The 18,808-nt window shown below is 41.2% G+C and overlaps 1 protein-coding gene across 2 annotated transcripts in view; it reads left to right on the forward strand.

Annotated features, from left to right (window-relative positions):
• LOC112111706 (transmembrane protein 189) overlaps positions 1 to 18,808 on the forward strand; it is a 37,435-nt gene that overhangs the window by 2,161 nt on the left and 16,466 nt on the right. For both annotated transcript variants that reach the window (XM_024207228.2, XM_026652706.2), the window contains exon 2: positions 6,341 to 6,460. In XM_024207228.2, coding sequence (XP_024062996.1) covers positions 6,341 to 6,460 — 120 coding nt within the window. The remainder of the gene's footprint in view (positions 1 to 6,340; positions 6,461 to 18,808) is intronic.

Genomic DNA, 18,808 nt, shown 5'->3' on the forward strand with positions numbered 1-18,808 from the left:
CCCCCCCGGTGGCTAAGCTACAACTTCAAGCCCCCTCCCCTAGGCCAGGCAGATGTTGGAGGGAGCAGCCTCAGTTGTGCCTGCACCCCCAGAGTTGAGTGGCGTTTCTTTTCCCCCTTGGATCAAGCAGGTAACTAGGTATGAACCCTTCTTTCCTTGGGCTAGGGCAGGGGTAAGCAACCTATGGCACGTGTGCCGAAGGTGGCACGCGAGCGGATTTTCAGTGGCACTCACACTGCCTGGGTCCTGGCCACCGGTTTGGGGGGCTCTGCATTTTAATTTAATTTTAAATGAAGCTGCTTAAATATTTTAAAAACCTTATTTACTTTACATACAACAATAGTTTAGTTCTATATTATAGACTTATAGAAAGAGACTTTCTAAAAACATTAAAATGTATTACTGGCATGCATTATAATGAATAAATGAAGACTCAGCACACCATTTCTGAAAGGTTGCCAACCCCTGGGCTAGGGCATAAGCTCTCAGGCTGGTAGCATTCATTTGAAGGGACTTGTCCAAGGGGTCTGACTTCTCAATTTGAGACCTGAGGAGGAAGCCCCATAGCCTTGATGCCTTTGTAGCCAGACAGGGAATTTCACTTGAAGTGAATCCCATGGGGATGGGCTGTGGGAGGAGGGCTGGGCCTGGCTTGGACCCTCATGCTCTCTGTGGAGTAGCTGATGATTTGAGCTGAACTTAACATGTCAGGTCTGAGGCGTGTGTCTGAGTGGAGGGTGGTGCTGAAACCAGGCTGCCACCTGTCAGTTTTCTTGTAATTCACTCTGCAGGGCAACGAAGTATGCTCCATAGGGGCCACCATGTGGCACACAACTGGTCAAGTCAAACCACAGGTTAGGGTGTTTGGACCAGGAAAAGTCCAGTGATGGAGGTCCGTAATGGATGTGGAATGGACAGTTGGGCGTGTGGGGCAGTAAATGCACTAGTCTGGAACCCATGGGAGAAGAACAGATGCTTGGGTAGAGAGGTGGTCTGAGGAAAGTGCAGTGACAGCAACAGGGCCCTTTGAGGTGACCAAGAGGGAGACAGGCAGGAAGGAAAAGTTATTATGAAGCTCGGTAGTGAACAAGGTTTGGGAAGAAAAAGCGAGTGGAAGGGAGGCAACAGAAGACTGCAGAGTCGGGGTGAAGCTGGGAGCCTGAGAGAGCCACTTTCCAAAGCTAAGTGAGCTTTAGGCGATTTCCTTACTGCCTGGAAAGGCAAAACGCCGCCTTCCTTGGCTCCAGACAGCAAGGCCTGTGCATGCCAAGAGAGGCGCAGGGCTGCAGCATGTGGCAAACCAGCTACCTAGCTTAGTTGTCTCTCCCAGGTCTGCAGAGGGAACAGGCTGACAGGAGAGATCTTTTTATTCTTCAAACTATTAACACAACACAACCCCCCCCCCCCCCCCCCCCAAGATCTAGACATGGAAGTTACTGTTAACTTCCCATATCAAAGGGCTTTTTTGTCATCCTTCTTGGGAACACTGTGAAACAGCAATGTCCCACACTTGGTATCTGTGTTCAGTGTGACATGTGTCTTGTGAAGATACCTGGAATGAACTCATCTGAAGCAGAACTGCAATAATATACACTTAATACGAGGCACTCCATGGTTTTTCTGTACTCTTTAGATGAATGTTAATTGTTTGAATTTATTATTTTTACTAGTAATACCCAGCACTTACATATCAGTTTTCAAAAAGAGATTGCAAAGCACTTAGAAAAGATAGTTGGCTGTATCCCTATTTTACAGATTGGGGAAAGTGAGGTATGGAGAAGCTAAATGACTTGCTGTCTAGGCCAAATAGTTGAGTCAGACAGACTGGAATCCAGGTCCCCTGATTCCAGCCCAGTGTTCCAGCCCCTAGAGCATGCAGCCTTCCCTGTTGCCTAGCAAAAGAAACTTTCCCTTCCTGCACCCCAGTCTTGCAGTTCAAGTCTTGTCTCCTGGCAAGGCAGTATCAACAGAAATATTCATGGCATTGGCATGTACTAGTGATATAGTGCTTTGAGATTGGGGCGGGGCAGTAAATTTTTTTCATACCCGTTATCAAACTTTGCTGCGTGTCATTTTTTTAGCCCTAACCGTCAATGTGCAATCATGCAGTGGAAATAGCTGCAGAAACTCATCCTAATATTCCTTTCTATGAGTGGAAAAATATATTCTTTCTTTGGAATGAAGGGTAGAGAGTAATTTTTGATGCCATTGTCGTTTCCAACAGATTCCTCCTAAGATGAGAGCTTAAATCTTCAGAAAGAGAAAAAATACATATTTCAGCACTCAGTGAAACTGTGCCTATTATTGCTGTTTCCAGCAAAACAGCCATAAATGGCAGTTCAGCTAAAACAGCTTAGCTCACAGATTTGAGGTGATTAGGAAAAATAAACTTCACACACAGGCAGAACATGAATATCAGTGAATGCATTTAAGTGTCTTAGCTTTTCAGTTTTCTGGATTGTTTATTTCAAGTGACATACCCACTTGAACTTGTTTCTCTACATTGGTCACACCACAGCTGTGCTGAAAGATCAGACCATTAATCCAAGTATGCTAACCTAACCCCAGCAGTGACTGCCTAGGCTTCAAAGGAAGATGGCCAATAATTTACCTTGCTGACTTTGTGATGGTTTATAGCGGAAGAACTTCTTCCTTACTCTCTCTAGTGGTCTGTTTACTCTCTGAAGTATGAGACTACTACCTTTACCTTCAGCTACAGATAAAAATTAGGGAGCAGTGCATATTGTGGATTTTGTAGGGGGTTTTATACCAGTAACTCACTAATGCCAGTAGGAATTAAATGTGTGAACCCTTTATGCACTGGTGGGAACGCACTGCAAGTTCCATAAGTAAGCATATTCTGATGCTTTGGGGGTCCAAATATGAAGCTAGAATGATGACTTTGTGGGGGAATGACAGATAGTTCCTAGGTACATCGAGAATATCTACATGGAGAAACTTCCTGGCGTAACTATACTGCTATAACTTCACAAGTAGACATTTTCATTCTGGAATGAGAGTGCCTTTTTCCAGTTCAGCTCATGTCACTTTGGCTTATTTCTATAATCCTTTTTTAAAATGGTAAAATGCCTCTCTGTTTGGCAACTATTAAAGTTCAAATGTTCCATAAATATCAGGTGATCAGTGCTGACTTGCACTCTGGTCAATCAATTGCAAGTCTGGCCAAGATTGGGGCCATATTCCTGGTTTCAGATGTCAGTATGAAGAAAGTGGTCTTAGTATCCCTAAGTGGCCTCTCAGAGTTGGTAAGACAACTCCCACCTGTTCATGCTCTCTATATGTGGGTATATATATCTCCTCAATATATGTTTCACTCTATATGCATCTGAAGAAGTGGGTTGTAGCCCACGAAAGCTTATGCTCTAATAAATTTGTTAGTCTCTAAGGTGCCACAAGTACTCCTGTTCTTTTTGCGGATACAGACTAACACAGCTGCTACTCTGAAACCTGTTAGTATCCCTAGTATGCAGAGTTCCAGGGCTCTAGTCACACACCTTGGGTCATGCGAAGAAGTGCCTTGGTCTTTCCCACATTGTCAACTAATTGCTCCTTGTGGACCTCTCAAGTTAGCTCTTCTAATCAGGGTGCCGCTTCTCCTTGTGGAATGTGGGTGTTAATTAACTTTAACTTCGGGTACCTTGGAGGTCTTTTTAGAGCAGCCTTTCATATTGTTACCTTCTGCCTCTTTGAAAACCTGTTCTTTTTGGTGTTCCTTTAATCACTTTTGCTCTTTTTACAAAGTCATCTGCTATCCCAGGATCCATCTATACAATTTAGATACGTCCATCCTTCTCCGAACAAAATTCTGCAGTGGTGAGATTAGGACATGTTTACCTTTTAAGATTCTTATTCCCATCCAAGTCTGTTTCTGACTTATTAAAGCAATGCTTTCTGGGCATGCCATATTACTCAGCCTACTGGAGAATAACAAAATGCCCTGCTCGTCATACCAGACCCTTGATCACCATGATTTTTTTTTTTTTTTTTTGCTCCTCCGTATACAGCTCAGCAAGGATTTCCCCTAACAATTGGAAACAGGTATTCAACATAAGTTGGCACTGATTGACTGTTTTCTACACTACAAAAAGTATCCCGTACTGATGGTTGATATAGAATCATAGAATATCAGGGTTGGAAGGGACCTCAGGAGGTCATCTAGCCCAACCCCCTGCTCAAAGCAGGACCAATCCCAACTCTTGTTTTTTTTTGCCCCAGATCCCTAAATGGCCCCCTCAAGGATTGAACTCGCAACCCCTGGGTTTAGCAGGCCAGTGCTCAAACCACTGAGCTATCCCTCCCTTGCAACAGGTACATTTGAACTAGTGCTGAACATGATTTATCTGTAAAAGTAGTGGCTAACAATGTTCAGCACCTTTTCAGAAAAGAGTTAACTTTTAATAACTTGTACTTGACAATGCTTACAGTTAAACTGTGTTCAGCACCAGATCAGCTCTGTTGCTGCTGACATCTGTTGTCAGCAGTGAGAGAGTTGCTAGAGCAGATGAGATCTAAGAAGGGGGAGTGATTGGGACTTCTCACATCTGATAGAATATTCATGACCAGTAACTACATCAACTGTTATTCTTACTGGCCACTTTAAAAGATTGTAAATTCACTTTTTTATTTTGTCTGAGGAAGCAAAGGCATATCAGATAGTGTCTCACTGTCCTAAACTTAAGTATCTCTTGATTAGCCAGTAGTGGATGCTTTCTAGCTCTGATTCCCTGCAAATCAGAACCTTCCTAGAGTGTAATTCTATCCTGAAACACATGCTTCCTCTTTTTAAAGGTAAGGAGTGAGCATTTGTTGAAATATGAAGAACTGCAGCAAGATTCAACTGAAATGACTGATTCTTAGACCGCACCTTCTTGTGTCTTCCCAAGTGTCTCAGAGTACCTTGTCATAGCTGTATGCCCTGTTATTTCACAGTACAGTAGAACCTCAGAGTTATGAAAAACTTGAGAGTGGAGGTTGTTCATAACTGACGTTCATAACTCTGAACAAAACAATATGGTTGTTCTTTCAAAAGCTTACAACTGAACATTAACTTAATACAACTTTGAAACTTTACTATGTAGAAGAAAAATGCTGCTTTCCCTTTTATTTTTTTAGTAGTTTAACACAGTACTGTACTCCCCCGCTGCTGCCTGATTGCGTATTTCCAGTTCCAAATGAGGTGTGTGGTTGACTGGTGTTTGTAACTCTGAGGTTCTACTGTATACAAAGTTCTGCATGTGACTGGGAGTCAAGACTCCTGGGCTCTATTCCCAGTTCTGTCACAGACCCACCTTGGTTAAGCAATTTAACCTGTCTGTGCCTCTGTTTAACACTCAGAATTATCATGCCTCACAGGCATTCACTAGGGGGGGGGGAAAGGTGTTCTTATTTGAGATGGCTAATTTGAGGTAAAATCCTAGGGAAGATTAGGCAGTTTATCATTTTCATACAAGTTAGCAAGCTCAGTTAAAGGCTGTCAGGGAGGCTAGTCTTTAATATTACTTGCTAACTTGTGTGAAAACAATAAACTCCCTTGTTTTAACTAATTCAAGTTAAGGGTTTTTTTCCTAGTAAAGATAAGGCCGTGAAGGTTTGGGGGGCTTAATGCCTAAAGAGCTTTGAGAGCCACATATAAAGATGTTATGAAAGCAGCTCTGATGCGGCACAGGAATACCAGAGAACGCATTTTCCTGTTCATTCATGTACTTGTTTGAAAATGAAACATAAAAACAGTTTCTGTTCATTACCCTAATATGATGGAAGCTTTTCATGACCAGTTTTAAAATAGCCTCTGTACATGGATATGGGGGACAAAGGGTACTTCAGTCACTATATCTGAGACTCCTAAGATTGAAAGGTAAGAAGCCTGCGGAAGGAAAATCAGCACTTTGAGGCTGAACTTCACTCCTGCTGACAACAGTGAAAATGTGCCATTAGCAGTGAAGTGGTGTGCTGCTTCCTGTTGCTGCATAGAAAAGTGTGGCAGCTACAAAAGCAAGACCAAAGCTGCTGAAGGGCTAGACAGTGAACACTGCAAGAAAGAAACTGAAAACTATGCGGAAAGATGTTTTTTCTGTCCTTGATTTTTTTTTTATATATATTTATTTTTTTAAATAATGGTGCATAGCGGAGGAGTGTCTCTGACATGAGACAGAATATACTGTTCCCACCACTAAATAAGTTTCTGCCTCATCATTGCTAAACAACAGGAAAGAGGAGAAACTGAGCAAATCATACAGGCAATAGATTACTATAGTACCTTGGCTTTTAATCCCAAAGTGTTTCAGATATTACTGTTAATGTGCCCTCTTTTGTTCAACAGGGAAAAGACTGCAAGAATGGATCAGTGTCATCTTATGCTTCTGTCTGATCTCTTTCAACTTCTACAATCTCCTCTCCTACTTGAGCCTGGACCATACTCTCTCAGTTATTGTTGGGATATGTAAGTAGAAGTCATATCCCACATTGAATTGTAATAACATAAATGTTCATCATTCCCTGGTCACTGAAATGCATTTTGTGAAGCTGGAAGTAATTGCATGATCATAAGCATTTGTTCAGATGCTTGTCTCCTAATTGAGGAGATAGGTAATGAGTATCTGCAACTAAATATTCAGTGGAGGGTCCCACTTCAAATTGAAGTTCATCACTAGTCTGGCTGTTGTCCCAACCATTTCTGTGCTCTTGTCTTGTAGATGAAATGGCTTTGCCTTGTAGAATAATGCTCACCTCTGTATGTGCTCTTCATCAGTGGACCTCAAAGAATTTTACAAAAGAGGTCAGAAGGATCACTAATTGTTCTGATATTTTTTTTCCCCTGTTTTTTAAATTTCTTTGAAATAATTACACGACAATTGTTCAAAAGATAAATAACTGAGTTACAAAATTATTATGGATAACTTATCCATTAAATAAATGCCTGCTATAGAAAGTCTTTAGGATTGCACCATTAAGGTGGGTACAAAGAAAGATCTTGGTTCTGAATTGTCAGACATCTGTAAAATTTGGGCTTTTGGAGATATACTCTCTTCCTTAGTGTCTCTGATTATATTACAAATGTGGAAATAAAGACATGTCAGGAGTATCAGAATCTGAGACCTGGCCTTCACCTTCAAAATGTTAACTCTATCATTTAACTGAGATTGCAGGTCTTTTCTGCTGTCTCCTTGTTGTAAGTAATCCATAAAGAAGTGACTTTTGATCGGTTATTAGTCTGTTGGACTGGAAACCCATAAATGCAAATTGGAAAGATAAAGTAAACAGATCAGATTGCCAGACAAAATCTGGTCTGTTTACTTTATCTTCCCAATTTGCATTTATGGGTGTCTAGATTGCCAGGGACAGTCTAGTCTTTTTGCCTCGCTCTGGTGGTACAAAGGGGTTGAAAGCTGACTGGATTGCTTGAGCAGAGAGGTGCTTCTGCTTAAGGGAATGCATAGCAGGCTCCTACTCTGTTCCCTTGTCCCTGCCCTGAAATAGGGGGAAGGTGTTGGGAAAGGAGGCTTCTGGCTGAAAGCATTGTTGCATCCTGATATTATCAGCAGGAATGGAGGGTTCTTTGGCTGCTCTGAATTATACTGGAGCTGGTGAAGAGCCAAATTCGCTCCTCCTGTGGGGCACCCCTCCCACAGGCAGCACCGCAGAGAACCTGGCCTGATCACTTTCTGTACCTATTGTGGACTAGTTTGGGAATTTCTGGGGAAAATTTGTGTTTGGAACTACTAATTGCCTTTTTTCCAGACTTTCATCATTCACATTGTATCACATGATGTTACACCAGTGACAGTGATGCTTATCCACCTTACTAAAGTGCTCTGAGATCTACTGGCAAAACTTGTACACTTTGTTTTATTTTCTGTTACAATCATCAATACAATTTTACTGATAAATTATGGTGAGATTCAGAGGGGAAAAGGAATTATGAAAAAACCCAAGTGTGAGTCCTCAAATTGGGGGAAAAAAACTACCAAATAAGTAACTAAAAATAGTAGGGAAAGAGAATACAGTATGGAAGGCTGTAAAATGTGTTCTCATCAACACAGGTTATATGCTGTGCTACTTCACTATCTCTTTCCAGGGTTCATAGCATACAGGATTTATGAATCTGAATAGCAATTATTTTTAATATCTGATGTGTTGGAAGCTGTTTGTTGTGAACTCCTGCTATAGTAATTCTGCCTATCGTGAAGCAGAACAAGAAATCAAGTATTTCAATCTCATAATTTATTTATGGCAACCCTCAGTTTATAGGGACCGATTCAACCCCATAGATGGAATGTATGTTGTGTGGATTTAACAGAACACAAAACTGAGTTGAAGGTGGTTCTGGTATATTAATAGAATTGGGCTCCATGTAACAAGTTGCACTCTTAACAACTTGAAATGCTGCCCAATGTACAGAGGGCAAAAAGCATCCTCAGGGGCCAAATATATCTGCTTTGAAGAGTCAGCATTCTAGTGTAATGAGATTGCTTCAAAAGAACGCCACTGTGATTCCGGGTTGCATGGAGACTGTAATGGGAATCCGCAGAGAAAGGATTAGAGAGAGCATGCTACCTTGGCATAGTGCTTGGCTTAGATTGTATGTTCTCCTAACTATCTGACAAACTGTAGGTTAAATACTGGTTTCTCAACAAAGTATGATGCTAACAAACGTCCCTAAAATGGTAACTTTCTGCCTCCTCTAGTATATGTGATTTTTGTACCATATACTAAGGATGAATGGTAAAGAAAAATATAAACATGGGCTTTACAGTAACTGCTTTATTAATTTAATAGAAAAGAGCATTGTGACAGGTTGGATCACAGAAACCCCCTTGGGAGCTGCCACCCAATGTACCAAGACTACTTCTATTCCTGTTTTCCCTGCCAGCTCAGGACTCCAGCACCCTGTCTTGCTGAGCCAGACACTCCCGTCTGCTCCAACACAGACCCAGGGTCTGAATTACTTGCCCCAAAGCTGCAAGTTTACTTGAAAACAGCTCACAGAAGTGTGCTTGTCTTTAGCACTCAGATGCCCAACTCCCAATGGGGTCTAAACCCAAATAAATCCGTTTTACCATGTATAAAGCTTATACAAGGTAAACTCATAAATTGTTCACCCTCTATAACACTGATAGAGAGAGATGCACAGTTGTTTGCTCCCCCAGGTATTAATACATACTCTGAGTTAATGACTAAGTAGAAAGTGATTTTATTAAATACAGAAAGTAGGATTTAAGTGGTTCCAAGTAGTAACAGACAGAACAAAGTAAGTCACCAGGCAAAATAAAATAAAATGCGCAAATCTATGTCTAATCAAACTGAATACAGATAATCTCACCCTCAGAGATGCTTCAGTAAGTTTTTCTCAGACTGGACACCTTCCAGGCCTGGGCACAATTCTTTCCCCTGGTACAGCTCTTGTTCCAGCTCAGGTGATAGCTAGGGGATTCTTCATGATGGCTCCTCTCCCCTCTGTTCTCTTCCACCTCTTTATATATCTTTTGCATAAGGCGGGAACCCTTTGTCCCTCTGGGTTTCCACCCCCCCTCACTGGAAAAGCACCAGGTTAAAAATGGATTCCAGTTCAGGTGACATGATCACATGTCACTGCAAGACTTCATTACCCACTTGCCAGCACACACACATACAGGAAGACTCACAGGTAAACACAGCCATCTGCAGACAATGGGAGTCCTCAAGATTCCAAACCACCATTAATGGCCCACACTTTGCATAATTACAATAGGCCCTCAGAGTTATATTTCATATTTCTAGTTTCAGATACAAGAGTGGTACATTTATACAAATCAGATGATCACACTCAGTAGATTATAAGCTTTGTAATGATACCTTACAAGAGACCTTTTGCATGAAGCATATTCCAGTTACATTATATTCACTTATTATCATGGTTTTATAAAACATATAGACTGCACGACGTCACAAGTTGAAGATGAATACCCTAAACTCTTCTCAGCTGCTGTGCTTTCTAATATGCTTGCTCTCTGAGAAGGAGCCTTGAATAAATATAATGTGAGCTGTATGTTTCACATTGTTCCTGTGGGTGGCGGATGGGAATCTAAATCCCTGTTCAGTGTGAGCAGTGTTACTTATTATAGGATACCAAGCAAGTATGACACTATTGGATATTGCTTGCTCCTTGAACCTGAGCAGTAAGACTGCTTGGCCAGTTCTCAGTGGCTCTTAAACTTGTGTTTTGCTCATTTTGGTGGGGTTTTTTTTCTCCTTTCACTATGAATTATTCCACCTGATTTACTTAAATTTTAGAATGTTGCCCCTCTTCCCTTCTCTGTTTCCCATTTATGGGATGGTGGTGAAGAGAGAATGACATCTTGCATGGGAATTATCCCATGATCAAGAGATGATAGATAGGGGAAGAAGTCGGCAATTATTTTTAAGTACGGTGGATAAAAATCAATGATTTTTTAAAAATCGGATTTTTTTTATTTAAATTGGGTTATTTTGATAAAATGCTTTTTAAGGAAAAAACCTATCTAAAGATAGATACATTCTAGTTCAAAGATATCTCATCATGAAATAGGGATTATAAATTCTGATTCTATAGTATGAGACAATATATTCATGTAATGTTTAAGAAAAGTTTTGTAAATGAGTTCCAATAGTTCATGGATTAGGGACCCAATTTTATGAGGTTCCAGGGACTTCTGTATAAATTATTTAGGTTAATCTTTCTATCTACCCAATGGGACTCAGTGCTCAGTCTAGAAGATACCATCAGAGATGCTTAGTTTTGCAGTTCTCAAACTGTGGATTTGTCTCCAGACATAACATGCTTGTTAGCAGCAAAAATGTTTTTAAATACATAATATATATAGGTGAGAAATAACAGACCTCAAATTCGTGTACACAGAGTCAATCTCTCTAAAAGTGCAAAGTTTCAAAAAGTTCCACGAATAGAAGAGTGTTGGGGGCAGAATAGGTCTGGACAAGGAGAAGTCTGGAGATAAATGTGAAAAAGGAGGGACAGGCATTAGAAACAAAAGTGAAACTGTTTGAGCAGCATATTCCAGAAGTCTTGAGGTCTTTCTGAGTGTAGCCTTCATTGATTTGAGATCTACCATACCATTCTCTCACTAGAAGGGAAAACCTATAATGGCAGCAGGCCGTAAAAGAGACCCAGTTTGGAAATAAGAACCATTCAAGAAATATATGTTTGCTGATGATGATTTAAAGAAAGTCACATCAGTGAACTGGTGGAAGTCACTTAAGCACTTGGATTCAGAGACTGTTGAAGTGTTAATCTCACTTTTAACAGCAGTAGTTTCTTCTGCTGGTGTAGAAAGAATATTTTCTTACTTTGGACTAATTCATTCCAAATTGAGAAATCGTTTGGGACCTGTAAAAGCAGGAAAGCTTGTTTTTCTTTGCCACGTTATGAACAAACAGGAAAATGAAAGAGAAGACGACTGAGTTAGATGCAGAAGCCAATATTTTAAGTTTCTCATATTGACCTGGCTAATGTCGATTTTGTAATTTTTTTAAAAATATTTCATTTAACTATTTTAATTAAAAACAACTTTAACAAAAACAAACCTGATTTTAAAAAACTTGAATGTTTAACTAAATTCAAAAATTCATATTCTTGTTTTGTTAAAATATTATATGTTTGCTGTTTAAGAAAAACATTCAGAATACATAATGCTGTTGTTTTAGTTAACTAAAACAATTTAAATGTCTGTCTGGTGATGTCCTCCTCCTAATACAGCATGGCAAGAAAATCCTCCAAATATTAATGATTAACCTGTTGAATTGGAGATAGTTCACTCCCAATGACTTCATAAATATCTGCTTCAATTACCTTTGGTAAATGAAATAACCAAACAATGATTCATTTTCTGATATAGCTGTAAAATTAATCTGAAAATTTTCAAAATAAATCACTTTAAAAATGTATAGTGTAGGTTTCATTTTTAGAAGGTACACATCTATCTCTGAGTTGTGAAGAATATGTATTAAGGTTATAACAGCCAACAAGAATGCACGTTTATGTAGAAATCCATGATTAAATCGAGTCTTCTTGACTAGTGATTTAAATCCATGATTTAAATCAAATCCACTCTGTGTTTAACCCATAGTATCTGTTCCCAGCCGGCTTTTTTCTCAGAAGGAACAGTGATGAAAGACTGAGCCCTTGGTTGTCCCAGTTACGAGCTTAACTGATAAGGTAGCCAATTCACTGATAATAGTGTTTAAATAGGAGTGAATGATTAAAGTAGCAGAATTTGGATTCTGTGTAAATATAGTAGTGTGGAAATAGCTGATAAACTATTCAAAAATGAGTGCAATAAAGTAATATAAATGTCACACAGCAACAAACAAAGACGCTATGCTCTAATATTATTCCTCTGGAGAGGGAGATTATATCAGTGTTTCATTTGATCCAGGGTTACTTAATTTCCCTCATATGCTTTCCCCAACCTTGTCTTGTTAAAAAAACATTAAACACTTAAGGCCATATTCAGCCCTACAGTAAGCAGGTGTATTTTATATTGACTTAAATGAGTGCACCTGCTGATCCTGAGGTTGCTTTTGGTCCATAGTCAAGGATTTTTTGACTTTTTTATAGTTGTTCTATTTCTGAATAATGTCATTCTGAGTATGGGAATGTGGAGAATTATTCATCCCTGCACAAATGGCTGGTCTGAGACCCCCTGAGTGCGTGAATCCCTGCTTTAGATGATCTCTGTCCCTGCTAAAGGGTTACCCCAGGGGTCATTTTGGCAAAACCCAAAGGGCTTTGAGCTGAAGAGCAGGAGTTATCTCGTTCTCTTATTGCAAAAGGTGGCATGGATTGGTGTGTGTTAATGTTATGAACCTGCTGTTGTGTTTAAAAGTTTTTTAATTTAAAGCTCTAAATTTTTTTTTAATGATTTGAAGCAATTAGTAACAGTGGAAAGCTCCATTATTACTGCTGTGTCACTGGAGGTCTTGAATGTTTAATTGAGAATCCTGAGCTGGATTCAAACAAATGACAGGTAATATTGAATCTAACACTGATCAGTAGAGAGAATTGTTCCTTCCCACCTGTCTAGCCTGTGAAATGAATTGTGGGGTTTCAGTCCATTTCTAGTGGATGGCCATTGCATTACAACATCCACTGACTGAGTTATTTGCCTCTTTTCTTGCTAGTGAAATTGCATGGGTTTTGGAGATCGGAGAGGGCCTTTCAAGGGTGAGATGAATTGATTGGCTGTGTGGGGAAGCAGGTAGTGCTGCTGCCTGTGCTGTATCTGTTCTGTGGGTAAACTGGGGTTCTGGCTGAAGGTTCCATTCACTAGCACTACATTTTTCAATGTAAAAACAAAAGAAGTGGGAGGAGTTATTCCCTGTGAAGGTGAAAACATGGGAAACTAGCAAAAACCTGTTTAACTGTAAAATATTAAAGGTCCAGAACAGCTGCTGCAGTAGTAACTAATAGTTTTCTTGTCATTAGTTTTCTGGTGCCCCTTCTTCGGGCTCGTTTGCAAAGGGTGTGTTTGAGCATGAGGTTCAGAGTGCCAGGAGATAAGACAGACGTGCTAACTCCACTTAAAACAGCACGCTAAAAATCACAGTGCAGATGTTGCAGCACTGACAGTGGTTCAGGCTGACCACCCAAGTCCAAGCCTGTTCAGCTCTTGGTCTCGTCCTGAGTTCGGACCCGAAACACAGCATCCACGCTTCAGCACTCTAGCTCATGTGCAGCTAGCCAGTGTCTGTCTCCCCAGTCTAGGAGGCATGCTCCCAGCTGCAGTGCAGGCATACTTTAAATGGCCACATTACACTCCCTCTCTGTCAGTGCCTCACAGGATAGGAAAAAATCCTTTATTTTTTACTGTTGAATTTACTTAAAATATATTTAGTGACATTCACTGACTCCAGAAACACTTCCAACTCTAGGGGCCTGGATCTTGTGTGTGCAGGCTGTCACGAAGGCAGTCATTTGCCTGGGCGATGTGAGCAGATTCTTTTATTAGATATCATCTGACTTGGCATGTTGTAATGTGCTGTGCCAAATCATATGCTATGTGAGTCTCATGCAGGGAGAGAGGCTGGCCAAGAACTTTGTTTGGTTTCAGAACGATTTCTGAATTAAAGATTCTGTATTTGTTTGCTCAAAGGTGACCTGGAGAGGAAAGGAGAATTGGGAATGTGCCTAATCCTGGCCTTTCCTGATGTGCACAGATGGCCTGAGAGGCTTGTTCTGTTTTGTTTTTTTTAAAGGGTGGGGGTTGTGTGTGTGGGCTTCTGCTTGCTTTTATGTTAGAAGTTCAGGTCTTGTTTGCTGTGGATCTCTCTCCAGTGACTGGAGAGCTGTGAAAAGTCTCATTGTGAGACAAAGCTGAGCCGTTTGAAGGGGAAGTGGTATTGAGTAAGACTATTTAAAACTCTGGGGTTTTTAACACTTTTATTTAACTCCATTGCATACTGGCATGGATGTCTCTGCCAAATACTTAATACACCTGCCCTCTCTGGGTATGTCTACACTAGAAAAGTAAGTCAACCAGGGAGAGGAGGAGGCTGAATTCTAGTTGCCAGGCCTACTTGTCAATTTCACAGCTCCTGCTGTGGAATTGACAAGACAGCCAACCGCCAATGTAAGTGACGCAGTGTCTACACAGACACTGCAATGCCTTAACTATATCATTGTAAGCCTTGCGCCTCTCATGGAGGTGGAGTTATTATGTTGGTGTAGCAGGGCAATTTCCTCCGCAGGAGGAAGATTGTAGAAACTGACATTATTAGGTTGATGTAAGCTGCATTATGTCTACCTAACTATGTAGTGTAGACCAACCCTCAGTTAAAGTGAGACCTTGGACTACATTGTGAGACAGTACCTCCCCTCTCTACCCCCCCACCCGCCCCACCCATTCTCCATGTAAGAAGCCCTACTGCAAAACTAGAGAGGACGAGACTTGCCGGTCTTGACATTGTAAATGGGTTTTCTCCCTTGTTTTTTCAGGCCTTCAGTATGTCATAAAGCAGCCAAAAAAACCCCACAAAAAACAACAAATGCAGATGAAACTTAAAATCTTTTGTACCTTTAGGGCTGACTTGTGGTATTTGGTGTTATCTTTGATGTGTTTTAGAGGTTTATTAATATTGTCATCAGACTGCAACTTGACAGATAAACTGAATCCAGATTGATAGTTTTTCTCCATTTCTTTCCTCTGTGCAGAAAAAAGTGATTAGCTATAAAACCTTAACTGATTGGCTGCTTTGTTGTAAAAATTGATTTTTATCTTAGTTACTTTAAAAAAGGTTGCTTAACTCTTATGTTACCTAAGTATCAAGTATGATCTATGTTGACTCTAGAACAAGTTCAAAGTCTGTCAGGATTAAGAGAAATTAATGTATTTTTTTTAGAATATAAGATGCTTGGATATCCAAGTGAAGAGCGCAGTATAAATCTTGGTAGACAGGAAATTTATCCCTTCATCTTTTTGAGGTAGATGCATTGAATTCCACGCTGTCTCAAGTACATACCCATGTGAGCACACTAACTCCATTAGAGCTAGCACAAGTGTGTCTAACCCAAGCTGGGAATCACACCAGTGTAAACATATGTACATAGCCTGTTCTGAAAGAATAGATGTCTTGGTCTTGGTTAGAAAATCCCACATTCAGTACTATTGCAGCTGCATTGCAGACAGGTGCAATGATTCTTATAAGTATGTAGCTGAATGCTCTGGGATCCCTCAAAGTGAAAGGTACTCTAGAAATGTATGTTATTTTATAAAACTGGGCCCTCTACCTTGAGCCCTACACATACTGCACCATTGAAATGCTGCCACCTTTGGAGTGGAGGTGCTAGCTAGTGCTGCCGGAGGGAGTGTTGAACAGCCACGCTAGGGGCAGACACCGGCCTTGTATGAAGCGCACCATAGGATCCTTAAGGTATATTTGAGTATTATGTTATCCTCCAAAAGGGACCTCCAGAGTAAACTGCGTGGTACTGCAAAGGGCTGTATTGATCCTGCTTGATTGGAACCAGAGACTTCAGAGAGTGTTGGTGTGTGGCAAGAGGCTTTGCTCACTAAGCCACCCAGGAGGTGAACTGCTGGGGGGAGGAGGGGTCTTTTTAGCAAAGGGGGAAGTCTCCCTTTTGGTTCTCCTGCAGCATCCTCTACTATACCAGCCTGCTCTGGGGTCCGCATGCTGCCATCGTTTTTCTGAAGAGACAGTAGAGCAGAAGAGTTCCTGTGTCAGTGTCCTCTGTATAACCATCAATTTTCAGTTCTAAACAGAATTCTAGACTAGTGCATGTGTAAGTGTGATAGGAAGAAGGTCTCACACTTCAATCCCATCTGGCTCTCCAGCTAGCTGGGTACATCCAAAGCAAGCTAGTTTTGTTGCTGGGTTTTTTTTTTCTTTAGTTGAAACTTGGTTCTTTAGTTTGCTGAAGTGGGGATGGGTTGTTTTGCTCAAGTCTTCTATCTGATAGATGTTTGCTTATGAGCCAATTTCTGTGGCCGATCCTTGTGTTTAGTGTCTGGCTCCCCAGCTGATTTTGCTGGCAGCTTCTGGCTGTAACTCAGGCTACAGAGTCTGACAGGCTGTTTTCCATCTTTCTGGGCACTTCTTCCCTCTGGTACCTGTGACGGGTTAGATCACAGAAACCCCCTTGGGAGCTGCCACCCGATGTGCCAAGACTACTTCTATCCCTGTTTTCCCTGCCAGCTCAGGACTCCAGCACCCTGTCTTGCTGAGCCAGACACTCCCGTCTGCTCCAACACAGACCCAGGGTCTGAATTACTTGCCCCAAAGCTGCAGGTTTACCTGAAAGCAGCTCACAGAAGTGTGCTTGTCTTTAGCACTCAGATGCCCAACTCCCAATGGGGTCTAAACCCAAATAAATCCCTTTTACCCTGCATAAAGCTTATACAGGGTAAACTCATAAATTGTTCGCCCTCTATAACACTGATAGAGAGAGATGCACAGTTGTTTGTTCCCCCAGGTATTAATACATACTCTGAGTTAATTACTAAGTAAAAATGATTTTATTAAATACAGAAAGTAGAATTTAAGTGGTTCCAAGTAGTAACAGACAGAACAAAGTAAGTCACCAAGCAAAATAAAATAAAATGCGCAAATCTGTCTAATCAAACTGAATACAGATAATCTCACCCTCAGAGATGCTTCAGTAAGTTTTTTCTCAGACTGGACACCTTCCAGGCCTGGGCACAATTCTTTCCCCTGGTACAGCTCTTGTTCCAGCTCAGGTGATAGCTAGGGGATTCTTCATGATGGCTCCTCTCCCCTCTGTTCTCTTCCACCCCTTTATTTATCTTTTGCATAAGGCAGGAACCCTTTGTCTCTCTGGGTTTCCACCCCCCCTCACTGGAAAAGCACCAGGTTAAAAATGGATTCCAGTTCAGGTGACATGATCACATGTCACTGCAAGACTTCATTACCCACTTGCCAGCACACACATACACAGGAAGACTCACAGGCAAAACACAGCCATCTGCAGACAATGGTCCTTGTTAATGGGAGTCATCAAGATTCCAAACCACCATTAATGGCCCACACTTTGCATAATTACAGTAGGCCCTCAGTTATATTTTATATTTCTAGTTTTAGATACAAGAATGGTACATTTATACAAATAGGATAATCACACTCAGTAGATTATAAGCTTTGTAATGATACCTTACAAGAGACCTTTTGCATGAAGCATATCCCAGTTACATTATATTCACTTATCATGGTTTTTATAAAACCATATAGACTGCACAACGTCACAGTACCTTCTTAGATGTAACTTCTGTTTCTAAATTCCCCAATACACGCCTTAAGAGACAAAACTTTAATGCAGCCAACTTCTGTCAGTTCCTCTCTAAGGGGACAGAGAGCATCTCGGGAGATGTTTCCATCCTTCTAGAACTTGCTTTTTGAATCTTTTGGATTGAACTGAATGAGTCTCCCAGTGTGTAAGGCTACCCAGCACAGGTTTCCCAGAACTGCAAGAGGCCAGTTGAGTCATTTGTTTCCTTAGTTTAACAGAGAATGTGCCAGGCTGTCTGAGGAGAGCCTATCCTGTTCACTTTGAATTGCTGCTGCTATTTTGCATCTAACTCTCTTCCCCTCACACTTTGGTAGTTTAACCAAAAGAACCTATTAGTTTGTTTCTCCCATAAGCATCTAACCTTCAGGTGTAAAGTAAAAGGCTGAGACTCCTGCAGTTTCTCCTCTAGGCCACACTGTTTCTGGCTTTTTGGTGGACTCTTACATTGTGTTCAGATGTGAGCTACAATAGTGGGAGGCCAGGCAAGAGATACTGCTGTATTCTAATAAAGTGTTTCTGAAAGAAGTGTAATACAGTGACTAGACCGCATGTGGTTAGGAAACCAGGAGACCTGTGTTCTATCCAGGCGTTGCCACTGACTCGCCATGTGACCTTGGGTGGGGTGATTAACAACTGTTCCTCACTCTCCTCCTCTTGCCTCTCAGGAATACTTGTGGCTTAAATTTGTAAAGTGCTTTGAGATCTTTGGCTGAAAGGTGCTGTAGAATAGCAAAATATTAGTAATAATTACACTTGGCAGAATAGTCATTCAGTGCCCTAATCAGGACCAGCTCTAGGATTTTTGCCGCCCAAAGCAAAAACAATTTTGCCCCCCCCACCCCCCGTTCTTTAATTACCCCACCCCCGGCCCTGCCTCAACTCCGCCCCTTCCCCAAATCCCTAGCCCTGCCTCCTCCCCCCAGGCTCTCAAGCCTAGGAGGGAGGGGGAGAAGCGGCACCCGCGCCGCAGCCACTCGGAGTCTCCCCCTCCCTCCC

Source organism: Terrapene carolina, unplaced genomic scaffold (assembly GCF_002925995.2).
Source record: "Terrapene carolina triunguis isolate 2854851 unplaced genomic scaffold, T_m_triunguis-2.0 Scaffold130, whole genome shotgun sequence".
NCBI lineage: Eukaryota > Metazoa > Chordata > Testudines > Emydidae > Terrapene > Terrapene triunguis.